This window comes from Falco naumanni, chromosome 8, assembly GCF_017639655.2.
Source record: "Falco naumanni isolate bFalNau1 chromosome 8, bFalNau1.pat, whole genome shotgun sequence".
Lineage (NCBI taxonomy): Eukaryota > Metazoa > Chordata > Aves > Falconiformes > Falconidae > Falco > Falco naumanni.
In genome coordinates, this window is record NC_054061.1 from 56,088,275 (window position 1) to 56,114,182 (window position 25,908).

The 25,908-nt window shown below is 45.3% G+C and overlaps 1 protein-coding gene across 2 annotated transcripts in view; it reads left to right on the plus strand.

Annotated features, from left to right (window-relative positions):
- VWC2L (von Willebrand factor C domain containing 2 like) overlaps positions 1-25,908 on the plus strand; it is a 55,205-nt gene that overhangs the window by 16,534 nt on the left and 12,763 nt on the right. Inside the window, exons 3-4 of one of the 2 annotated variants that reach the window (XM_040604613.1) lie at positions 4,933-5,062; positions 11,543-13,179. In XM_040604613.1, coding sequence (XP_040460547.1) covers positions 4,933-5,062; positions 11,543-11,568 — 156 coding nt within the window. In that variant the 3' untranslated portion in view covers positions 11,569-13,179. Of the gene's footprint in view, positions 1-4,932; positions 5,063-11,542; positions 13,180-25,908 lie in introns of those variants that run through there. The other variant, XM_040604612.1, reaches the window with a different exon arrangement.

Genomic DNA, 25,908 nt, shown 5'->3' on the forward strand with positions numbered 1-25,908 from the left:
GCTGAAATGAGTGCACTTGGAAACCACAGTTAGCCTGGTGAATGTGACAGCAGACCAAAACCCGAGAAAAATTGCTTCTGATTGACAGAACAAACAGGTAAAGAAAAAGTATCAATCAGATGTCATCCTCAAGAGTTTTTCATTTGTCTTAGGTAAATCACTCCCTTTCCACCTCTCTAGAGAGTTTATGTGGAAGCAGCTGAGAGTGATTGACAAGCAGGCGTGTAGGCAGAGAAATCCTTATTGGAGGCAGAAGGAGGAGGGCTGCAGTGTAATGTTTCATATACACATGCTCCCTCCGTTCACTCAAGGAGAATACTTATTACTCAGTAACAAGCTTTTGCAGGGCAATCTGCATGTTGTAGAAGTGTCTTTCACGTGTTTGGGGCAGCAGAGAGGTGGCTTAGGGTGCTGCAGTTGTGGACAGGGCATGAGCTAAGGGTGAAATACGGCTGAGGTTTGGTAGGTAGTTGGGACGAGAGAATTTCTATGGCTAAATGAAATAGATACAGTAAAGCTCAGGTCTTGCAGAAGCTTCTTGCAATATCTTGCCTAAAAGCTTGAAGTTTTGTGTATTGGTTATTTGTGTGATTGTATTAGCTGCCATGGTCTAAGGAGGTTGTTGATTCAGACCTCTTCAGCTACACAAAAGCATAAAAGAGTAGATTTAGACACAGAGTTTTGAATTAATTTTCTTTTCTCCAGCTCTCCCTTAAGTTTGGGAAGAATTATTATTTTAGATTCTTTTCCTGAAGAACTGTTTGAGCATGCAATCTCCTGATCACCAGTCCTTCTGGGTGACTTGAAGGCCTGCTGGAGCCCTCAAGTGTAGACCTCTCAGAGGCATGAAATCTCTGTGGTTTTGTGAAACCTAGTAGCTGACTAAAGAAGGACCACGTGGTGCCCAGTGCCATCAGAGTGGGGGAGCCCCTTATCACTGTGAGGAGTAGTTGGATGATGTTATCAATCATAATTCCTACATGTGCTGACATTTGCTTCCAAAAAGAGAGTGAAATTGGTGGGGAGCTGGTGTGTGTGAGAATGAAGATTAGGAGATACGGTATCCACGTCTCGTTTGGCTTCCTGATCTCCCCTGCTCAGGGTGTATCTTGTTTTTCATTCTGTTTCCTTTGCTGCCTTTTTCGTTTGTTTGTTTATATCATCCATCAAGTTTATCATTATGTGCTCATGCACATAAAATCTTTATTAGCCATGCGTATTCTCTGTTCGTGGTTTTAATTTTCCTTCCTTCTTTCTTTGTTAACAAACTGTGCTGATTGCAGATGTTTCCCATTTGACAGCACCTGAGACTAAGGTTTTCCATCCACACAGCCGAATGAGTGCTGGCTCCTTCCTCTGGCTGCCCAGCTGTGCAGGATGGGGCCGTCCCCTGGCAGAAGCAGGGAAGGAACCTGCCCTTCCAGCCAAACCTGGGGTCGCATTCCTCTTTGAGATCAACAGAACAGAAGAGAAATAGAAGTCAGGCTGTGACCTTAGATGTGGTTATAAACAGGAGTGTTCAGGGTCCACATCCTTGTGCTTCTGTGGTCTCTTTGAAGTGACTGGCCAAAGGAGAGGTGAATCAGGGTCAACGCTAAGACTGAGAAGGTCCCTTATGCTCTATGTCCCACTTCACCTGCTCTCAAAAGCCCTTGAATGGTTGGTTAGAAGTCTGCTTCCCATCAACTTGGCTTGACTTGTTTCCTACATTGACAACATCAAAGAACGTATTTCCTCACTGGTTCTGAGGGTTAGTGCTCTCATGCCTGTTGTAAGTGAAAATTGGGTAAAAGGAGTTTAAGGCGCTTCGCACCACCTATCTACAAAAGGACCCAGTTTACTCCTGTTGTTTTAATGATGGGTCCATTTATTAAAGCATGTCCCTTGACCGTGCAGTTTTGTGGATGTGTTCTGGCAGGGCACTGTGAACATCCTTTCCTTTTGGATAATGGTGAGAAGAATGTTTCTGCACCAACACCTCTTGAAATCCTTCCTAACAAATCCTTCCCTGGAGAGTCTTCTAAGAGATTATTCTGCTTTGGACAGGTGGAGTGAATAAATCATCTTCTAGGCCAAGCCTTTTATGATCCTTTAATCTTAACACTTTTTCCAGGATATCAGCTTAAGGGACACCAATAAAGAGTTTCCACTGTCCATGTGGGAATGGCATAGCCTCTGATTTGTGTCCTCTCTCCTTCATGCTTCAGAAACTCTCTGTATTTTTTCAACCTTGTTTTTCAGTAGGTATGAAAGTTTCTTTTCAGGAACTGGTGTTAGCTGGTGTTTGAACTTCAGTGGCTACAAAAGTGTAAACCACCCCTCTTCCATGAGTGATAAACCTTTAAATCAGGAGTCAGGAAACAAAACTTTGGGGCATCTTTCACTGGTTCCCTGTTATTCACTGATCCCGTTTGTCATTTTGCTGCTTGGTCTGCCTATTGCCTATGTAAATAAATAGAGGACTTTTTTGTCCAGTGTCCCATAGTGGTTCCACAAAAAGGGTAGCTCCAGGGAAATTACTAGCTGGGATGCAGAGCCCACCAACAACAGTAAAATACGCCTAATCAGTGTGCTTGGTGTAAAGTCCTTTCTGAAAGACCAGGGGTTTGCAAATCGGATCCCAAAGCACATCCCACGAGAGAAAGTGCCGAGACATCCGTCAGCTAAGTGGACAGGAAGGCTGGAGTCACCCATGGAGGTGAGGGGCACTGGCAAGGGAACAAAATGGTCAGATAGAGGAAGATCATGGAAGCAAGACCAAGTAGCTTGACCTTGGTAAGATGGGGAAGAGGAGGTGGCTGAGAAGAGTCTTGTTCATGCCAAAGCAGCCTTTTCCTTTGCTGGCTACTCCTTCCTTGTACTGCCAAGGTGTGCTTTAATTTTGTGCAGTTCTCCCCTCTTGAAAAGCTGCTTTCAGTGTCAAGCAACATCATGGTTTATTGCAGTGTTATTTTCAGGTTACACCAACAATGCACAAGCAAAACCTGTGTATGTCATGTCTCATTTACTCAGTTGCAGAGTTGTTCAGGGGCATCTTCTACTTGTGATGATCATCGTTTAAGCCATAGGTTGGGCTGCAGTCCTGAAAATGCATCACATATTTCTTAGCTTTGCAGCCACTGTAGTAGTGAAGATGGGGACAGGTCCTGAAGGATACGTCAGTGAAAGCTGCCACAAATCACAAGATCTGGTTCTAGTGCTCCATATAATTAGCGATTAAAATGAGTAAAAACAAAGCAGCAATTTTCTTATTGATCCCTCAGCAAATAGTTCTGTCTATTTTCTTCTGTATTGTTTCCTCTTATTAAATAGCCTTGAATAAGAAATGTCAGTCAAAATAATTTAGATTCCTGGTGCTTCAGACAGAAATCAAGGCAGGATTGAATGAGGAAAGATAATTAGAGACAGGAATTCCACCTCCACAGACTTCTTCCCTTGCTCAAGGAGTGCTGATTTTATCTAAATTGCCAAAGCCGTGAGCAAATGAGAGGTGATGGGAATTAAGACTGCAGATGCTGAGACAAAGCAAGGGAAGTTTTAATTAGTGCATTTTAAGGTAGAAATGAATTTTCTGGGGATAAATTATTTGACTCAAGACATATAGAGCTTCTTAGAGGTGAACTGAAAAGCTTTTTACCTGCCAGAACCAGGACCAGGGCTCACTAGTTGTATCTGTCTTGTAGAAATGAGTGACCTATCACTGGGGTCTGAAACATACGGGGATGAATCCTCCTCTGCTTTGCATCTCACTTTTTTTTTTTTTTTTTTTTTTTTTTTGTTTTTTTTTTTTTTTAATTAAGGAGGAAATCCCATTGCTGCAGGTTCCCATCAATGCAACAGAAAGCAGATTTTTTTCCCACATTTACTCATTCAATTGTTAGTGCTGGACTTACTGTTCCTGAGGAATTAGGAGTTACATGTTGAACCTACAGATACTGAAAGGAAGATATTTTCCTTGCAGATTCTTCTCTTACTCTCTTTTCTTAGCTCTGTTGTCATCCTTTCTTTCATCACACTTACGCACACATAAGGACACTGGGAACCTTAAAACACTGACCTTTCTATTTTTCAACAGATTTCCACAGCTTTTCAAAGGGTGAGACAGTGACAGCTCTCTACTGTTTGGCAGTGGATAGAGACTGAATTGATGGAGCTGAAACGAAAACATTTAGCTGGGTGCTTTAATCCAGAACTCCCTGACTTCAGCAGAATTATTCAGGCTTTTAATTATTTACATATTTTGTGTGAGGCAGTTTTTGCAACAAGCAGGAGTGGGACCAGGACCAGATCTAATGGGTTATGTTATTGGGAGTGCTTACAGACCCCTTATGCAGGTGGTGCATAAAATCAGAGTAAAATGTTTTTGCCCCTCCAAGAACAACACTTCGCTCCTCTGCTCTGAAAAGTGGGGATGAAAGCCTTTTGAGAGGCTGGCAGATGGGCAGGCCACCCCAGGAGCACCTTTCTGACAGCTTGGGGTTTGCTGGCAGTGGTGGTCTACATGAGCTATGAGTATGACCTGGAAAATCACCCTGTCCTCCCTTCCTGGGATGAACCACCACTCGGGATCTTCCAAAATCCTGCTCTGCTTCCAGCCAGATTTGTAAGATAACAACAGATGGGTAGAGCAGAGGTACGACCTAGTGGCTTCAGCTGGATTTCTTTGATGAAGGGACCTAAAGTCTCATGAAAGCTCAGAAACCCCACACTCTCTCTGGGAAAACAAGTATCATGCTCGCTGGTTTTTCTGATGTTCTGGTTGCCTATTGCAGATGTTGCTATTTTGTTCTGTAGGTTAATTTATATTACCCATGATGAATGAATGCAGTCAAGAGGTATTGAACGCTGATGTGTTTATCTTATGGCAAGATAGAAATGTTGCAAACTTCTGAGCTACAGGAGGAAATGGGCTAATTTTAGATTTGTTCCTAGCCCTCGCCATGCGAATGGTGTCGCTGCGAGCCCAGCAATGAAGTTCACTGTGTTGTAGCAGACTGCGCAGTTCCCGAGTGTGTCAACCCAGTCTATGAACCAGAACAGTGTTGTCCTGTCTGCAAAAATGGTAAGAAAGTACTGTGTTGGCTTTAAGAGATGTAAAGGAAACATTTCGTTAAAATGTTGTTGCTGATGCATTGCCAGGCGATTTGCTTCCCTCGCACAGGCTGGCACTGGGGGTGATGCTTCTCCTTGTGCCTGGGCTTCAGTTACGAGGTGGCAACTGTGAAAATTAAGGCTGCCCTTCCTGGCCTGTGTCTTCTCATAGAAGTTGGTGGGATTGCTGACTTCAGTAAGGCTTTACAGGACCGAGTCCCAATATCAGTGATAGTAGTTTCATGTCTTTGCTTTTTTTCTCATAATTAGTCTAACATGAAATCAAGTATAGAAGAAAAGAGAGAGTCTTTGTCCCTAAATTAAGAAAGCAGTGGTTATTAGCTAAAACCAGGGGAAGACTCACCGAAATTAATGGCAAAACTTCCACTGGGGCCAGTAAGACACCCACCAAGCCCGTAACACCGTTAGTTTGTGTGCTGGCGTCTGTGTGTGGAGTGTTGGCCCTCATCGTCCTGCTGAAATGATTTCATGAATTGGAGTCTGATTCAGCAACACTTTCAAGACAGGTTTTGGGATGACCGAAAGTACCTCTTTGGAAAATAAATCTGTTTCCAGAGAAGGTCTCCCTGGTCTTGTGCTGCAGCCTGTACACACATATGTCTCTGGAAAAGCACCTTTCTCCTGACATAAATATGAGGACAGGTTAAGAGGTGAGCCAGCTTCACATAAACCTCTTCATGGCTTTCTTAACATGTAAGAAATGGCTACTTAGACTCATCTTCTCGTGTTTAGAATTCACTATCCATATATATTTCCTCTTACATACATCACTGCTGCTGGATAAGTTTAATGGTTGCTTTTGGATCTAAATGAAAATGTTTACAAAGAAATAACATTTTCAACACATTTTCTGCTCTTTAAGACAGAGAAAAGGCAAAGAATTGGAAATGCAAAATATTCTTATTAAAGGAATTGGCAAAATTAAGACTTGGAAGTCTGGAAAAAAGGAAAAAATACAACTTGGAATTCTGAGGTTTGTATTAAACCATGATTTTTACTTTAAAATATTTTGAAAAATTTTCATTTAGAGTTTTGTGTTTCTGTTGAAAAGCAGAAAATGTTTATAGGAAATTTCATTGTTTTGTTATTGTTGTTGATGAACTTCAGAGAAAAGGTATGTTAACCAGCTCTATCCGCCACCTTTGCACATGGCCCACCGTGCTTGGGTGTGAGGTTTCCCGTCGCACTCAAGAAGATTGATGTCTTGGGTTAATGACTCAGAGGGGTAACACTGGCCATCGCCGTGTCTGTTACCATAGCTCAGTCATTTACACCTGAGCAAACGCCGCTCGTGTGTGTTTGGCCTCTGTGTTCCCATCACGTATAGGGTACCATGCTGAATCCACCTCATTTACGGTGGCAGCACTCACCAATTCCTGCCCATCTGGTTTGCGTCACATGAATCCAAACTGTGAGCATCCCTCTGGCTTCCCAGCAGTGCAGACCCAAAGGTGACTTCACATAGGTCCAGGAGCTGCTGGATTTCCCTGCCAGCCCTTTACCACCATGACCATTCCCCCCTGTAACCAGGCTCCCCCACTCTGGATGTCAGTGATTTTCTGTGTTGCAGTCCGCAACATCCCTGGTGACCAGGAGTGACTTTCAGAAACAGAGTGCTCAGATAACCAGGAGGAAGGGGAAGGAAGCAGCTGCTACTGATGGGTAGGAGGACAGGGGGACAGAAGGAAAATGAGCCACCTGCTGAAGGGGCTTCAAGGCACGGTGTAGTGATTGCAACCCTCAGCTAGAAGCCAGGAAGCTTTCTCCATGGTTTTGCCAAATTTCTCCACTTCTTTCTTCACTCATCTGTAGGGGATACAGATATAAAGTTCTCAGAAACCCGTTCTAGGCAGGGAAGTATTTCTCACCATCCTACGTGCCTTGGGGATCCTGGTCTATGGGGCCGGGGAGACCGGGGCTTGCAGCACAGCTCTGAGGCACTGGTGGGTGAAGGGGAGAGGCGGTGCGGTGGCATAGCTGTTCGTTGGGATCAAGGAGCATACCTACATGGTCGGTGCTGTGGAGGGGGGCTGAACCCCTTCTTGCATCCCAGCCTGACTGTAGGGATGAGATGTGAGACCCCTCGGCTGGCAGGGCTTTCTGCTCCGCCTGCTGCAGCTGGAGCTGACTGGCCAAGGCTTTATCCTTCAAATGAAATCAAATAATTCACACAGTGATGGAAATAAGTAGGTGTCAAGGTAGTCTCTGTTCTCACAGGGAATCTGATGAGCAAATTTTGTTACTGCTCTTGGATGTGGCTCCTGGTGTGGTTCACACCCTTCGTCTCCCTCTTACATTTTTGGGAACTTCATGTGCAAGAGTAACAGACATTGTTGTGTCTCTTCCCCTTCTGAATCCCTCTGACACATCCTAATGAATGAGAATTGCAATGCTTTACGCTGTCTGTTCATCCTGAGACAAAGAATTTATCTTTCAGCTCTCCGGCGCAGCCAGTCAATTAAAGCTCAGTTCCACAAATGCATGAAGATAGCACAAACTGACAGAACCACTTAAATGACTGAACCCACCCCCCTACCCACCTTTTTTTGTTTTTATTTATTTATTTCTTTATTTGGGGGTTTTCTTTCCAACCAGTAGCTTTTGCTTTCTACCAAAATGGTGAAGGCAGTTACCGTGCCGTGTTTCAGTGTGGTGAAAGGATTTTAGCTTAGTCTCAGTCCCTGTGGTCAACATTTTAGACTGGCAAACAGAAAAGCTCAAGGATACAGCTGTTGGGGGTGGGGGGAACAACAGAATCCCCAGAACAACACGTAGTGCAAGTCTTCATTTCAAAAGCTACTCCTTAAAATTTTGGTAAGGAAAATCCTTGGTTTAGGTTAAAACACAGCCCTGCATCATTTGCTACACTTTGCTAGCAGCGTGGCTTGCCTGCTTGTTTAGCTGTTGCTGCTACTAATGGGAGAATAATTTCCTCTCGATACATTCAGATAGATTTTCATGCCTTTCTTAATTATATCATGCCAAGGGCAAAAGTGCTGTGAAGCAGTGAGGTTAATGCAAAAATCTGTTGATTCTAACATACCTGACCTGAAGATTCATAAAAAGCCAATATCAATTTCTCTCCCTCTACCATCATTTAAGAGCAGTCTGAACAAGTGGCTTTGGAGATTTATTCCTTATTGTCAAAAGAAATAGAATTGTTATCTTGTGCTTCGCTAGATGCTGTAGCTCGTGCAAAGCCGGCTGTGCTCAGCAAGGGATACCGCACTACACACAGAGCAGGTGGAGTTCACTGGGAGGTTAAAATTTGGAGGTGAGGGAAGGAGAGGACATTTCCTCCTTTGTATCCCATCACCCAGCTTGTCAGAGTGTGTTTTAAGGACAATGGCTCCAGGTGCTGCACAGTATTTCTGTCGTGGAGATGAAAGGTCACTGGATTTCACATCCCTGGTAGTCTGACAGACCACAGAATTATGGCCCCGAGTTGTTATTTCTAGTCATTGTGACTTCTCCAGACAAAAGTGTGTCAGCTATTGTTAACTCTCTCCTCTGCAGGATCTAACTTGCCTAGCACTGTTAAAATCAATTGTGGCTGCCACCATCTGTGCTATCCCTCCTGCCCCCAGGTTCTCCTGCAGTTCAGGAAGAACATCTATCCACTCTGCTTACGCCAAAGCCTTTCCAAGCAAAAATCCCCCACAGGTCCCATCCTCCTGTGTCCAGGGCTGTAGACATGCCTGTGTGGTGGTGTTCAGACTTCCCTGGGTCTTCTCACCTGACCCTGAACTCTTCATTTCCAAATCTCCGTTTGTCCCTCCCCATAGGTCCATCCATTGCTGGGGGCTGAACCTCACTATTGGTGGGATGTTTTTTTAAAGCCCTTCCTTATGTATCTCTGTGAGATTGCTCTTTGCATTTCCTTCAACCCTTTGGATGTGGTCTCGCAAGGATGGGAGGATCCCTGCTGTATCATCACTCTCATCTCTTCATCTGGTTTAATCTGTGATCCAGATTAAATGGGTTCCTCTTTGCCAGCTCCAAACAACTCTCACCTGCTGCTGTGCACAAAGGGATAAATTAATTGTGTTTCACCTTCGCCAGTGCTGTTTGTTCAGAGCTGAAACCACGTGCTCCCAACATGCCCTTCCTGGGGGGTGAGTGGATGTGCTCCAGCAGGGTGTCCCCAGGTGGCCTTGGAGGTCCTTCCTCCCGTGCCGTGCTGAGGTAGTGGCACGCTGACCTTTGCTCACTGCTCTGAGGGGGCTCAGCTTTACACATGTGTGCATCTGTCCCCCATTTGATGCTCCGTGGAAGGAAAAACAGATGCAATTTCAAATTAGCAGCCTCGCAGCTGCTTGGGGAAAGGCTGGAGGTGAGTGGAGGCAAGAAAAGGGCAGCACAGGGCTCCCAGCAACCCGTGTTCTCCTGATTTCACAAAGTGCTCCTTCAGAATTCTATCCAAAAATAATCTCGACATTAGCAAAAATCCATCATCATGGGGAATTTTATGGCGCAGCTGTGTTGGGGAAATTAATTTAAAAATTCTAATAAATGCCACAATAGAATTGTTAACTTCTTCTCCTCTCTAAAGTGTGAAATTCTTCTCAGAGCATTTCAAAGGCGCCTTCACCCATTTACACATACATTAACGCAATTCTTAAAATAGACTTTGCTGTGGCACTTCCATTTTCTTGAGGGATGAACAGAATAAGCATTATAAATTTCTGTTTTGGGGACTGGTTTTGCTTTTAATTTAATTTTTGTTGCCACCAATCCTCAACAAAAGAATTTGTTACCCAACAAGACAGATAAAAGCTAACATGTCCACAATGAAATACTTCCTGGCAAGCGTGCTTACTCACGTTAGCGTGGGCTTCTGGAGACGTTCGTGATGAAATACTGGGCAGCAGGAAGACATGTTTGTAGATAATCTTTCAGTGAGTCTTTAATTAAAGTTTTAAATTATCACAGCTGATACAGATTTCAAAGTACAGAGTCTGATCCTGGCCTCTACACACAAGTAAAAGATGCCTTTGACCTTCAACAGATTTTACTTCGGTAAAGTAGCATGTATTCAGGGAAAGCTCATATGGGTATTCATTGTAATATGCTATAAATATTAATAATTCTATACAAATGTCTTCATCTTTGAGGGCATGAGCACGAAAGCGAGTAAATAATAATTTATTTCCATGCATATAAAGCCACATTTTACCTAAGCTTCTCTCTTAATTTACTGAGAATATAAACTTGCTGTTCATTATTTCTCTGTTTGAGTTAATTTGAAATAAGCATTCTGCACCCCAGCCTGTTCCTTCTGTAACGCCGCATGTTTTGCCCAGAAAACCCCTGAGGATTCTCCCAGCCTGTCGAAGCTGAGAGCAGCCTTTCCTTTAGCAAACAAATATTCATTACATGTGTCCCTGAGAGAATTCCGCACGCCACTGTGTAGAGTAACACCCAGGGGCTGACCTTCGAGGCTGCCTTTTCCTAGCAAGGGCTCGGTAGAAATGCCTTTTTTCTAAGCAGATGATTTTTGGAAGTCTCCAAGGGCCGAAGGGGTGTCCCTTTGGAAAAGCTCTGCTGTGGACAACAGGAAGAATTGGTGCTGGCACATGGGCAGGCAGCCCCCAGGCCAGGCTGTTCCCATCCTGCCCAGCCAAGCGCTGGGTGGAAGTTGGTTCAGGAACTTCATTTACATTTATAAATTAAGCAGGGTTAATACTGATTACCGTTTGTGTAGGTAGACTTATCAGGAAAATGTAGATGCCACAGAATGAGGTATTGGTGATGCAGTCAATGAACTGGGCTCTTCCTTCTGAATCAGAGAGACAACCAAATCGATGGCCAAGTGTTGTCTCAGAGAGGCAATGTGATGTGTTTATTTTGGAAAACCTTTTGGGATTTTGGAGAACAAAAGGCTCCATATAAATGTAAATTATTTATTGTATTTTCGGCAAAGGTAATAGATTAACAGTGCATGTTGTTAACCAACAGTGACAAAAAGAACTTTGCCACATGGTCTCTGTTGTTCCAAATTATCGGCTATCTTGAAATGTGCCAAGATTTTAATATTGAATAATCCAGTGCCTGGATATTAAGTTACCTGTGCTTTACTGCATAAATATAGCTTGTTATTTATCTGCAAGATATGGATCATTGAATCTCCAGGTCATTGTTTTGGAAAGCATCTGCTCCTACCATGATCAGTACAAAAAAATCAATGAATTGTGGATAAAAATTACTAAAAGTTTGAGGAAAAAAAAGGAAGGTTTTGGGGAGAGGATGTTTTGTCTGCCATTCGATTATATACAGCTGTTGCAGGATAAAGGTGGCACAGAAAATGTGGCAAGAGGATGAGAGAAGACTTCATATTCATTTACTTTATGGAAAACAGTGGTTTGAAGCCATGGGGAAATTCCTTTAGGAAAAAACAACTAAATAAAATTCCTCTTCTAATTTATTTCAGGAATTCCTGAAATGGCCAGATTTTAAGATTGCAGTTAAAACCCCTTCAGTCAAAGTCTATGCAATATGCTGATTGATTGTGCAGATGCAAGTTGAATGTGACCAGCCAAGAAGATGATGTATCCCCCATGCTGGACTTTGCTGGACTCCACGATCCTCTCCATAGGTCCCGGAGACCGAAGCCGGTAGCATAGCGTAGCCGCATCACCCTTCGTTCTTGGTGGATGAAGTATTCATGGCAACCAGCCAACTTTTGACTCCACCACTCTCCCCCCATTCAGATGTCAGGCTGAGGGGTCACGAGAAGGACCTGCTCGTCTTCAGGCAATGTGGGGGCTGGTGGGTGTTTCGCAGCTGCCTCCTTAGCACTGCTGTGCTGATGCAGAGACGCCACCCCAAATCAGGAGCCGTCTTCCATTTTTGCAGAACCTGCAGAAGCCAACTTAACATTGTGATGACAGAACCCAACGCACCAAGGCTTTGTGGCCAGCTGTGTAAATCAACCGGTTTGGAAGGCTGAACACAGAAGAAAATTTGTGAGACTGCAAAGGATGCGTTTTTGATTGTCGGCTAATGTTCTTTGTGTTTACCAGAAGGAGTGTAAACTGTGATGCCCTATTACCTCAATTAAAGGAGTGATTTGACTACCAACAGAGGAAAAAAATGATTGATTTAAAATCCGGTAGAAGATCAAGATTGAAAACAAGGCGGTATATTTGGGCCAGGCGGTCACCACCCTGACAAAGTACTTCAGAACTTGCTTTACTGTTCTTTGAAAAAAGAAGTCATTTCACTGAAATTGATTTTCAGTGGAGCTCGTTCACCTCCATTACTTTGGGCCAAATGGTTGAAGGCATGTAGATGCTGAACTTGCTGATGAGAGTTAGGTACATAAGCATCTGTCAAGAGCTAGCCCCTCCATTGCCTTTGGAAATCTCGGGCAGCTGGATTATCCAGGTGCTTAAATGCCCCCACTGACTCAAGACTGTGACCTGCTCCCTGTGGACACAGCTGTTGAAAGATTCATCTAATAACAGTGAAAAGCTTTGGAAAGGTATATAGACATTAAATCTTCCAAAATCAGGAGGTGGTGGTGGTGGATAGCATCAAGGATGGCTGAGTTGAATCTGCCACCGCCTGGTGTTTAGAAGAAGGATAGACTAAAAGAGGCAAGGGAGAGGAAAAGCCTTTAGAGAACAAAAAAAGACATGAACTGAACAGCACTTAATGTGATTAACTCTGTCACACAGCTCAGTGCTCACACAAAGCGGTAGCTGCTGGACTGTGTAGCATCAGAGTGACAGGGATGCTGCTGGGAAAAGCTCAATTCAAAGAGTGCTGTGGTAGGGAGCCAGCAGGACAGCAGCCCCGTTTGACCCGATGTGTTCATCTGCACACTCACAGGTCAGCTTCCCGAGCATTCGTGGTCCCTTCCTCTGCCCAGGAAGCAAGAAAATGGTAGTTTATTAGATATTAAACAAGGCAGGAGAAGACTGCCAGACAGCCAAAGGCCAGGCAGGAGCTGAAAGCCGCTGATCCTGAATTTTTACCCCAGGTCCTAACCATGTTTCCATGCTTCCCCCCCAGTGTAGTTCAAAATGAATGTCTACGGGCTCCCTAAAGAGAAGGGTCGGGAAGGATTATGAGGAGCCGTTTGTTGGATGCGACTTGCTCCAAATCATTAAGTGGACACAGCTCACAGAGATGTGCGAAACACATTACATGGTCTGCATTGCTCTTTAAACTCAAAAATAGTTTTGAAGAAGCATCTTCTCATCAGTGATTGTTTCCCCTTGGGAAAATGTTGCTGAAATTTTTGTGCACAAGCCTATGACAGTGGTAGCTCAAGATCCACTACCATCATGATAGTATATTGTAGAGGAGGGGGATGGGTTTGGGTTTTTTGGGGGGAAAAAGTTCCTAGGTTCAGGTTGGGAAAACAAGTTCCTTTTGCAGTACACCAGCAGCCCAGGCAGCACTGAAATTAAAGCAGAAGTGGTCTTGCTATTCCCCACTGATCAGATTCTTGGTGTAACTTAAAAGACCAAAAGTGACATGATTATTCAGTTGCATTGCTGTAAACCTTTTTGCTGCAAGAGAAGCCTAAGCCGAATCCTGAGTCTGTGTCACTTGGTGTAGTGCTGGCAGTGGTGTTTCACTCTGATTTACTCCAGCTGAGGATCTGACCTGCGAGAGCTCATATCTGGGTGACTCACAGGCAAACTGCAGGAGGCTGGGGTGTTTTGCATGGTCAGGCTTTCTAAAAGGATTAGAGATGGGTTTGCTTTTGCTGCTCTAGAAGGTTGGGATTATTAAGCATATCTGTATGAGAAGAGTGGCAGACACTGTCTTCATGTATTTCTAATTTAATGAATGTTTAATGCTTCTTTTATTGGAGCCTACATATATGTAGAGTAGAGGACTTTAACAAGGGGTTGACTTATGTCAAATAATTGATGTTTGAGCTGGTCCTTTTACACGAAATGCAGACTTTACAGAGCAAAGAGACTAATGAAAATATGAATTAAAGATTAGAGCTAAGCAAGTCTGAGAAAACAGAATTTAAAAAGGCACTTAGAAGTTTTCTCCTCCTGCTTCCTTTCCTTCCCTCCACCTTTTCTACATCTCCATCCTCTCTGCTTCTTTGTTAGGGTCCTCAATTTCAGCCGCAGCCTTCTGTCTTTGCTACACCTACACACCTCTGCAAAGGAAATGAGGGCAGTAATCTCATTCTGGGTATTGCATCATCCTAGCCTGGTACACTTGCCAGCTCACCAATCAGTTTGGCTGGAGGGACTAGAAAGAATTTTTAAGGTGCGTTTTTCTTCTTCTCTGTCCCTGATTTTCTGATGGAGTGAATCTGATGGGCAGAATGAAAATAAGTGCAGGTTTGGTGGAACTGTTTGTCCAGAGGGACCCACAATTTTTTGTGGGTGTTGGGTGAGGGTGAAAAAACATTTTTACGTGGTGGCAATACTGCTGTGTGACAGTGGTGGAGCTGTGTTGCCTGGAGAAAGTTCCTGTAGGACAGCTTTGAGGCTGGTACAGCGCCAAGACTGCCATCAGATATTGCTGGTCCCCGTTCTCCAGGGATGCTCTTCGGCCCATAAGCATCAGCATCCATTTCCTTCCCCTCCCTTGGCCCACCCCTCTCTCTCTCGGTTAGCTGTCTTCCTGCTCTGGCTTTTCATGGGTGCTTTCAGCTCTGAGTGCAGGTCTACAAGCTCAGCACCAAGGCATGGCTCCTGCAGCATGAGGCTTCGCTTGCCTCAGTTCCTGCTGCACAGGCTGCAAAGAGCTTGGCTGGCTGGGGGGTTAATTTCTTGCTTTCTGTGTTTAGAAAACTCTTCTGCAATGTTTATCTGAATTAATACCTAAGACTGAAGAGCTTAGGCTTGGTCATCAGCAAATAAAAGCCCAGTGAAAAAGGGGGGAGGATCTTGATTTCTTTGCTTTGTCTTGTTGGGTTGGTGTGGTTCAGTTCCTTGCACCTCTGGCCATATTGGTACAGCTAAATAAAAGAGGGCTGGGCAGAGAACTCATCCTTGGGACCCTGATTGTCAGCACTTTGTAATGGGTGGCACACCTAAGTCACAGCAGTCAGCCAGTGCCGTTATAGCAGGCTTGGTGTGCTCCACAGCCTAGCTGTGTCTCAACCCCAACCCTGAGGCACGTACGGCACCCTTGATGCTAAGGAATCATCACCCCACTGGACTGTAGGGCTGCTGTCTTGTTAGCTCAAGCAGTCCAAAGAAATGCGCACAAAATAATTACGCCTTAGGGTGAAGAGGGGAACCTCCTGGGGTCTGGAGGAGGTCCAGGGAGAAGTGCTGGGTGGTGTGGATGTGGCCAGTCTTTGCCATGTGGCATCAGAGCCAGAGGAGAATCTCATGTCCTGTTTTCTTTAGCAGTATGTGTGTGTTCTCTCCCTCCACAGGAAGAGCTGTCACTGCATTCTTACCTCTTGCAATTTTTGTCTCCAGAAGCACTAAGCCACCAGGGAGCCTTCATGTGTAGAGCTTTGAGATGCAGAGTTCACACCTGAAATAAGGACTGGGCAGGAGAGGAGGCAGGGAGGAGGGCAGTGATGCACCCCAGGTGGTACAGTAGGTCGTTAGCAAAGGCAGCGATGGCCCTGTGGTCCTCCTAACTTCTGTGTCCTGAGGAAATACTGTTTGTCTGCTGGGCTGAAGGAACCCATCCTTTGGGGGGTAGGTATGCACTACGTGGGTCTCGTTGCAAAGCATGGTCACTCTTAGCAACCCTGTGTAGGCATGTCTGTATTCCTTATCATTTATTTTTGTACACAAGTTCTTGAAACTCAAAACCATAGAAATCGGAATTTGCTCATGGTAGAAACTAAAAAAATCAGACTATAAACCCTTCAAAACAGTATGGAAAACACCACAGAGTGGCAGTCCTACCTAACAAACAGAGTTTGATATCTGCCCTGTCTGCAATGAACTCAGGGTGTATGGGATCTAATTGTATATATGATTTAACCTTATTCTTGCACAAAAGATCATAGAATCACAGAATGGTTTGGGTTGGAAGGGAGATGTTAAAGATGACAAAGTTCCTATTGCCCCGCCACGGGCAGGGCCACCTTCCACCAGCCCAGGCTGCTCACAGCCCCATCCAGCCTGGCCTTGAACACTGCCAGGGATGGGGCAGCCACAGCTGCTCTGGGCAGCCTGGGCCAGCGTCTCACCACCCTCACAGCAAAGAATTCCTTCCTAATAGCTAATCTAAGTCACTGTCTATCATCAACTAAGTCACATTTTTGTCCCAGTTAAAAATGTTTTGTGCCAGGTAGTGCTGGTAGGGAAGCTCGCATTCGTTAGAATTAAGTGCAGCAGGACCTGGTGTAGCAAAGAGAAAAGGACTGATGTCCTGTGCAGGATCTGTTGAGAGAAATGGGTCTGTGTGAAGATGAGCACACAAAGTTCTCCCTGACCTTTCAAAGCTCAGGCTTTTTTCACTGCAGCCAGTTGAGACTCTTTGAAGAAGATGGGAATATGTTGGTCAGAAAATGCTGACTCACTGAAACATCCCTGGGAAAAAGGCCAGTTATAGCACACTTGCTGTTTGTACGTTTAAAAAGGTCAGGAAAAAACCTTGAAATGATCAGGTGCCCCATTTTAATGCTTTCAAAACAAACTGGTGCAAATCTGGGAGGGTGGCAGGGGTGACATGGTTTTGGATATAGATCTTTATTTTATAATTCGGAACTTTTCAAACCGGGAAGACAGAAATGAATTTTGTTCAATTAATTATTTCAGACAACCTGCTCTGATTTTTATTCAAACTAAAAAGTGTTTGCAACTTTAACTTTTCCTCCCCGTTTGAGTGGGAAAGGAATAGCAGAAATGGGAAACATCCTTCCCACTCAGCTCTCACCCTAGCCTGGGTAGGTTGTCAGGTCCAGGATGGGATTCAAATGCTCCTCTGGGGTTAGATGCTTTTGGGGCCATCACTTCCCACGCCGAGCACTGTCGGCACCCAGCACTTCTTGGGAAACCATCTGCACTTTGCAGGATCGGGCCTGCAGACTTTGCTATTTGCAAAATAGCACTTTGAATTGCACTTTCTTGTCTGATTGCCATACGTGGGAAATGTCAGGAGACACGGGTGGAAGAGCCCTGGTTCAATATTGCTTCACTATTCCTGAGTCTCATTAGCTCATGTCAGTGCACTTGCCCTGTTTCTGGCTTCTGAACAAAAATTACCAGCGTGCTTTCCATGCCATCCCCACCTAGCTCTTACCGCATACAGAAAAGACTGCAAATCCCAGGGAGTAAATAATGCCCCCCATCAGCTCCTCAGGCTGTGTCTGAGCAGCGGCTGGGGAACACGCTGCAGCTGACGCGCAGTGTGCCAGTGCCGAGCCAGCTCAGTTTGCAAGTCAAAGGCTCTGATTTCATGAGGGCCAAGCCACCACTGGGCGTTCCTTCCAGAAAAGCCTCCTTCTCTGATCTCTGACTCATCGCAGCCACCAGTGACGTCCAAGGGACTCCTTCTGCATGAGGATTATTCATCTGACCTGGGTCTGCAGCAGCATCCAATGCATCTTCTCTTATCTCCCAGCAAGCAGAGGCTGGCAACTGCATGGGTAGCGTGGGCACCAGCCCCTTCCCGATGGCACAACAGTCACAGACCTGCCCACTGGGTTCTGGATCAGGGCAGTGGCTGCCAGCTGTTGAGGAGTTAGCTTGCTTTTGTTTGACGTGCTGTGGTTGATGCACGTGAGGCTCTGGTGCCCTCGCTGTGCTACAAGGAAAGGGTCAAGAGAGAATTTATGGTTACTTTTCAAGCTGTGTCAAACGAAAAGAAGAGTATTACAGGAAACGTCAAATGGTAATTGTTAAGGAGTTAGAAAACTGTGATTAAAAATGAAAACCTGTCCACAATAGTAGCAGTCAGATATAGTTGCTATATTTTGCGTAGAAACCACAATTTTTCTTGGCTACATTTGTGCCCTCCTAGAGAGCAAATACACTGATCCAGTTCCTGAGACTGATGTAAATTGGCCTAGCTACCTTGCTCCAAGGGGAACACCCATGCTTTTTCAGCAGCTGAAGGTTTCCCCCCACCTCTCTTTTATCCTAACAGCTTGACAATAAAATTGTTACAAGCACAAAAATAGCCAGAGCCCCTTCTAGTGCCTGTATAAGCCAGCCTTGCACCTTCCAAACTGGGGGATACTGCTGCTGTCACCCTGGAGAGGCAGCGCTGCCCCATGGGGTGGATGGCAAGTCCGAAAGTGAAGCTACAGCCAGAAATCCTGCCGGGGTGCATTTGTCTGTGAAGGGAGTTTGCTTGTCTGAGGGTCTGCACCCCCCTGCTACACTGCTGCTCTGCCTCCTTTGGTTTGCTGCCATACTTTGCCAGAAAAATCTTGCCAGAATCTGAGTGAGGGACTGTGCTTGGTTCAGGTCTCCCGGTGCTTGGTGCTCCTCTCCCATAGCCACTTCTTGAACAGTTTCACCTGTACTGGAGGGACTTCCCTGCCAAAATGGTAGCTTGGGTTTCCCAAGTCAGCCAACCCATGAAATGAAGGTGATTACTTTTCTTTGCAGATCTAGCCTAACATGTCTATGGATCTAAATGCTGAAGGAGTGGTGATGGAAGGGGAACAACCTCAAAGGAAAGGATTATACACCCAGGACTTTCCTTGCTCCTCTGTTGCATGCAGTAGTGTTTTTTGCTGTTTGCATTGCCCCTTCTCCCCTGCTTGTTTTCTCCATCTCAGGGAAGTGCTGCCTGTGCTCTCCCTCCTTGGGTTCACATGTGATCAAGCAAGAAGCTCCTCTCCTAACTATGGGTTAAACAAAGTGCCACGGCTAACCTGTAGCCAGAGACAAGATTAGAGGAGACTGCTGGCTAATTAGGAGCAGTGGCAGTGGATGGCACTTGGCAGGTTCACGTGGGATGCTGATAGGCACTGTCAGACTGGCTGGGGGAGCCTGCACCCAGCAAACAGGCTGGCTCCCCCAGCCCTGTGGATGCACCGGAATTTCAAAGCAGTGTGTGAAAGCTTTTCCTTGTTGGAATAGGATTTGCCAGATTTGAATGTGATGCTCAATGTGCATCAAGGAAATCGGTGCATTTGTCCTCCCAACTGAGGGTCGGGTTTTCTAGGCATTACCTGCTCTAGTACATAAACGTTAGCACAGGGAAGTCTGCAGTCAACCAGGTATTGCATGTGCTGGTGGAATATAGACTCCTAGGTGGGGCCAGCCCAGTGGTTCTCCATTGCTGCATGCATTAATAGGCAGGTCACTGCCGTGGGGGTCAGCAAAGGGGCTATGTATCATTGGCTTTCTGTTTTCCACTAATCTGCTGAGGGAAAAAAAAAAACCAAATAAATAAAACCCCCCATATAAGCTCATTATGTCCAAAACTTTCACAACTGGTAAGGTCGAAGCAGGAGTGAGTCTGGCAGTGCTTACAGGCGTGGCACCTTTTAATGTCCTTTTAGTAACAGCACCTTTTAGTGAGGCGTTACTGCTGTCTTCGTGGGGTCAGCTACACGTCTGTCTTTCAGGATTACCCCCGCTGCGGTCATGTTGGGAGGAGCTAACTTCTTGGCGAGGTGCTAGCAGTGAGTCTCTGACCTCTTGCCTACAAGAGGGAGCCTTTCTGGCACCACTGAGCAGGTAATCCTGGCAAATTATTAGGCAGCACGTCCCTGGGTGGCATCGATAACACGTCCGATATGCTGTAGTGTCTAGTTGTGCATTTCACTCCACAGTCACTGAGTTTCTACTTTAGTCAGCTGCAATCAGCTGCCACAGTGAGCATTTTGGCTGTGCACTCCAGGAGGGGATCTGTGGGGCAGAGAAACACCCCACACTTGGACATCGGCAGCCCCAAAGCCTCCGTTGCTACTTTGACTTTGTAACGCAGACAGGCAGCCCATGTTAGGGATGACAGTTTCCTTCTTTTTTGTGTCTCCAGAGCAATCAGTGTCAGTATGAAGCCCATTTGTTTGCCCTCCTCGTGTCATCCTGCCCCTGAGGTTTCACAGGACCCACCCTGAGTTTCCTCCCAGAATATTCCACCTGAGAAATATCTTCAATAAGACAACAGAGTTTATTCGCTGAGTTTGTCAATCGCTCCATGGCCCAGGGAAGAAGGATGCAAAATAAGAGTCAGGGGAGGAGGAGGGGAATAGATGCTGTTTGCTCTCGAAAGTATCCGCTGGACGTTTACCCAGCCCTGGCCTGTGCTCTCTATAAGTATTTAGTCTTGCTGGCTAATGGCTCACTTGTGATACGATGCTCAACGGCCCCGGTCTGCAGCATGTGTGCTTGGCACGTTGATAACCTGTGGTTCATTAGGGACTTGGGCTGGGCTGCCCAGCGGCAAAAGTCAGCTCCCAGGCAGCCAAGCAGGACTGGCCGCTGGCCACGGAAAGCCCCCAGCCTCATTTTATCACTCGGCACCGTAATCGGTGGCAGAAAGCAATCGGTTGTGGAAGGCGCAGGAGGAGTGAGGATGCTGGGAGGAATTGGCAGCAGTATAAATAAGGTACGGAGGGAGGAGGAAGGGAAGGCGTACGCAGCGAGGGTGCCTGGCCTGACAGCACAAATTGGCTTTATTTAGACATCGGTGGCCCTCCTTTCCCCCTGCTTTTTTTCCAGTGAGTGTAAAAAGAGCCAAAAATAAACCTCCTTGGGCCCTACTGCAGGATCTCAGCTGTGGTAGGGAGGGGACCTGTCTTGAAAGCGCTGGGGCGATGCTGTCTTCAAAATAAACATTTCACTGGCTTCTGAAATTACAACCCTTTCTGTGGTGGTGACACTGGTTATTACAGCCCTCTGGGTGCTGACTTTCTCACTGTGATTGCTGCGGAGGAATAAAGAGGAGAAAAAGAAAAAAAGAGAAAAAAAAGCGAGGGGAAGGAATGCAAAGCCAAGCTAATAGAGTAACTTCTGGCGCTGGCAAGTTTTCATCTTCCAAGGTCAGCCCTGATTTCATTTGGAGAGTGCTTTGCTCTTTCTAGCAGTTTTGGCTATTGCAGCCATACGTACAAAGGGCCATCTGGAAATCTGTTCCCAACTTTAGCAACATGGAGTTGCCCTGAGCCCCTGTTTGTTTGCTCTCTGGCTGCAGAGGCTCTGTGTGGAGCTTGCTTGGCCTTCTGCTCCTGTCCCAGCGCGGCAGGGACCGGGTGCAACCCTGGGCGGAGAATTCAACCAGGCAGGGTGTGTGTGAAGCCCTTCAGCTTCCCCAGGAATTGTACCCTCCTTCAGCTGTGGGGTTTGGGGCTGGTCTGGGCTTTGGGGTGCTTTTTTTCCCACCTTTCTTTTACTGCTTGTAGTTGTTGAGTTCAGTTTTTGTTATATGCATTCAAGAGTACAAGAGCATGTTTCATTTTCCAGATTAGAAAATGCTCAGAGGTATAATCAGGTCCTTCCACAGTATTTAATTATCCATAATTAAAGGCATCTACACAAAGCACCAGATTTTCAAAGACTGTTCTTGTGTTACATTGCTAATGAATTAAGTAATTAATTGACATTGAAAAAATACAATAGGAAACATCTATCTTTTAAAGTAAAGCATTTTTTAGGCGTTTTATAAAATCGTTAACTTGTATCAGGTCAGTAGCTGTTCTAATGTCTAAATCCTCTTTCTGGCTTTAAAAAAATTCCTGAAGGACAAAATGAGCACGAGAAAATCAAGGCAGGGGATACTTGCTAAAGAATGTGGAAGCACTCAGAAATGGGGAATTTCATTTGGGAGTCATTGTCCATCGCTTTGCTGCTCTGTCCTGCAGTTCCTCCCCTCTGCCAATAAGGTCTGAACCGGTTTCCATCACATTCAAGAACACAGTTTGCAGCCTCAAGCCTGTCGTGTTCCTACAAGCTTTGTTAAAAATAGTTGTCTGCTGGATTTAGTTTCAACAGCCCACATCCCCTCAAGCAGGGCACTGCCTCTGTGCCTCAGTTTCCCCTGTGCTCTTCCCTGCCCCACAGGGATGCTGTAATGACAACAGGCTCTTGGTTGCGAGCCATTTGGATACTGTGATGCCACTGAAACCAGAGAGTGAGCAATAGTTTTATCCAGTAATTAAGTAACAAAGACTGGCAGAATGAGGGCTGACAAAGCATTCTGAAAATCTGGGGGGGAGGGATGCAGAGCCACATACATCCACCATAAACTTTCCCCAGCTTTTCTTCATTCCTAGGTGCTACCTTACAGTGCAAAGCAACTATCCTGGCCTGGCACATCAGCATAATATCATATGGCATCTGCCACAGTATAAAAGCCCACATAGATTGTGGTAATGCATTTCGTAGTGGCACCCAGAATTATTAGCAAAGAAAAGGACAATTCTTTTCCATTTGATGATTTTGTTAAATGCAACCATTCACATGCAAAACCAGCACCGCTCATTTTATTTTTATTAGCAACCTGACTGTTTGCATGACACTATCAGAAAGCACTGTGGAAATGCCATGGATACCATCAAATTCAAGTAGCATAATGGGCCCTCGGAAGAGCAAAATCTGGGGACAAAACATGGATTAAAGCTGCTTCTGCAGCTGTTGGAGAAATCAGGGCAGGTCCCAGCAGAAGAGTTTAGGAGTCTGTTTATTCCAGAAGCACCAACCTCTGTGTGTCTCATCTGTCCATCAGACCAAGGTATGCCCATCCTTGCAGTGGTTTGCCCTCGAGATCCATCCATCCTGCCCTGCTCCTTCCTCCTCCTCCTCTTATTTCCTCGGGAGCCACGGATTCCAGCGCAGTAGCACCATGTCTTGCCTAACACCAAGCTTATCGGTTGCTTGGGGTGGAGTCGGAGGGGAGATGTTTTCTCAAGTTTCCTTTTCAGTGTCCCAGGCAGGTAATTAAATTCCCCAAACAAATTAAGAAATCCTCTTTCTGCCATTGTGGTTATACCCTTTCTCTGGGTAATCAATCATTTGTATGGATTTGCATAGAAGTGGGAGCTCTGCCGCTGCAGCCTGACCTGAATTTATAGGGGTGAAGAAAAGGCAAATCCAAAGGCCAATGCCACTTAGCTCGGTTAAAGGCTTTTCAGAGGAGTCCACCCTTTCTACTGCAAGCGGAACTTTAGTGACTGGCTGAGACATGTTCGTTAAATTCGCCTATCACTTGGGTCTTGCCCACCTGTGGCCAACTGGTTTTGTGTCCATTGTTGTGGAGGCTGGGAGTCTGCGGAATGGTGGGGAGCACTGGAGGCCAGGAGGATGGGAATGGTGCCGAAGGCAGCGGGAGATGGGCTTGCTGTGTCACACAAAGTGTGAAAATTGGGCTCTGCTCAAAATCAGCAACAGAAAACCCAACAACTCAAACACAAGCTGAGATTAGAAAGAAATGGTTTCAGCGGCAGCTCTCTTCTTACATGAAAAGTTTTTGCTTTGCTTTGAAGTTCCATTTCTAACACAATCCCACATTCAAAACCTTCCTCAGACAAATCTGTCGCCAGGTGGAAAAAGAAAAAAAGGGAGCATGCTGATGCTCTCGAAGTGTCACATTTCATCTCACGATGGTGGAAAGGCATAAAGGCATTTTTTTTACCAACTGACACATTCCCAGTCATCTGGATTGCGATGAAGCTCTGTTTCTCAGAGAAGAGCTGAATGTTTGTCCTGAGCGCATGGTCTCCTGCAGCTAAAGAAACCCTTCTTCCTCTTGGCAAGGCGTTTGTGCAGAGGTTTACTCACACCAACAGGTAACCGCTGCCACGACTAATGTGCACGGTGGTGTGACTGTCATCACGCATTAATCGCTGTAGTTTCATTATCCAGCGGTGGGTTGTGTTTTCAGTAGACTGCACGTCTAAATGCACAGCTCATATAAATGTATAGTAATCCTGGTTCTTTCTCCCCAAGCCCTCCCGTTTGCATTTTTTTCCTTCTGTTTTATACAAAATTAGCATGGCCACAGGTTCCACTTCATTTATGACTGATATGAAAAAACCCACCCCATAAAACTTCATGCACAGCTGTAGTGACCAAGTTAGATTCAATTCTGGCTTTATATTGAGTTGACGTGCAGCCAGCTCTCTCCCATACATCATCTGTGATTGCAGTTAGGGATGAAATACTGTTTTAATTCTTACACCAAATGTGGGGTTTTTTTTCTGAAGAAAAAAGACATAAAAATGTTAAAATGGGCCATAAAAATCATTAAATTTTCACACCGAGCACAACCAAGAGGTGAATAAGTTGGCTAAAAGCTCAGAAGACCCAGAGAAAAAGTCCCAGTTGTTATTCTTTTGTTGTTAACCTTCGGCTTTGAATGGAGATACCCAGGCAGAGAGCAAAGACGTAGTACTTCGGCAGTCAAGGGCTGGCTATATTGCCACTTGATTCCCTAGATAAGGGTTTGCTCTCACGTCTGCATGGATAAGAGCTGCTGCTGCCTGCAGGATCTGCTTCTCCCTGCCTGTGTCTGAGGACAGTGCCTTGGGAGGTGCCCCAACGCCATTGCAGTGGGCAGGAGGAACATCCAGCCAAGTCCCTGTGGCTGAGTTTGCCACTCTGCATCCCAGTCCCTTTTTTGGATGACCTGGGAAATACCGGCTGTGAGGGCTTGATCACTTGGACCAAGGCTGTCCCATGGCACACGTTGTCCCATGGTTGCTCTTGGGACACAAGCTGGTGAGGTGAAGGCAGCAGGAGCACAATGGCACATTATATATGGAGAGATAAATATACCCTCTGGATACATATTTCTTCGCTTAAAGGCTTAATCTCTGGAAGGTCCAACTTTTCCTGCCTTTGGCCATTGATTTTACCAGTAACATTGTTAGTTGATGTGGTACTTTAATGGTAGTTTTATTAATTGATTTCTTTTAAATTAACCTGTTTGATACCAACTCCAAAAAACCCTTACCTCACCTTATTTGCCATGTCTAAACCATTAAAAGAATTAATGTACGTTTAGCACTGTTGGAGTTCATTTTGGGAAATATCTTATTTAGACAACTTTTTAAAAGCCTATTACTTACCTGAAAGGCTATAATGACCTAGGAGTAGCTTTCATTGCCCGCAATTAAAATCTACCTATATTTTTAAAAGAAATCTATGGTATTCTTCCAAAGCTTTATGCTGTCTGCAAAGAGATTTTTAAGAGCTAATCCTTTTCATTCGGTCAGGTAAATGTTGAAACATGCATTTCTCACTTAATAGATGGTTATTGCTGACTTCGAGGTGTTACTGTTTTCCTTCCTCAACCTTGAATGTGCACAGTAAAAATCTGGTTCAGAAGAGCTGGTTAGTATGCACAGTATCTGCCTGGGCAATGCTGAGCAACTTCCTTGTGTGGTTTTTTTTTACCATAAGCTAAACTTTTCAGTGCTGATTAAGGTATTTGCACACGTAGATGCTTTTAAAATGAAGAGGAATTTGGTGTGCAGATCCCATAGGTGACTTTTTAAAATGCCAACCTACATTTTATATTAGACGTGTCAGGGGGGAAACCCTATATTTGAGGCTAGGTCTGTAGCCCTGCGATTTGCTCTTCTGTCTGAGAGTTGATCCGGGGGCACGCCGTGCGTTGGCTCCTCCGTGGCTTTGGTGGCAGTGGTTCAGCTTCACTGCTGCCCTCAATGCAGGTGTATTATTCAATCAACAGAGTGGGTAAAAAATTGTGAACCTGATATTAGCTATTAATTTTCACTGTAGTAATGTCTAATGCTTCTGGTCAACAGTCCATAACCCACCACTGGGTGAGAAACCCAGTAAAATGGGGAAACTGGGGGTGGAGGTTTTGCAGAGGTTTCAAAGTGCACTCAGATGTGCTCCCAGCTTTGACTTCAGTGCCCTTGCAATCAGAAAGAGAGAGCCTGGATGCACAGGCTTTGGCGAAATGTCCATACAATGAGGC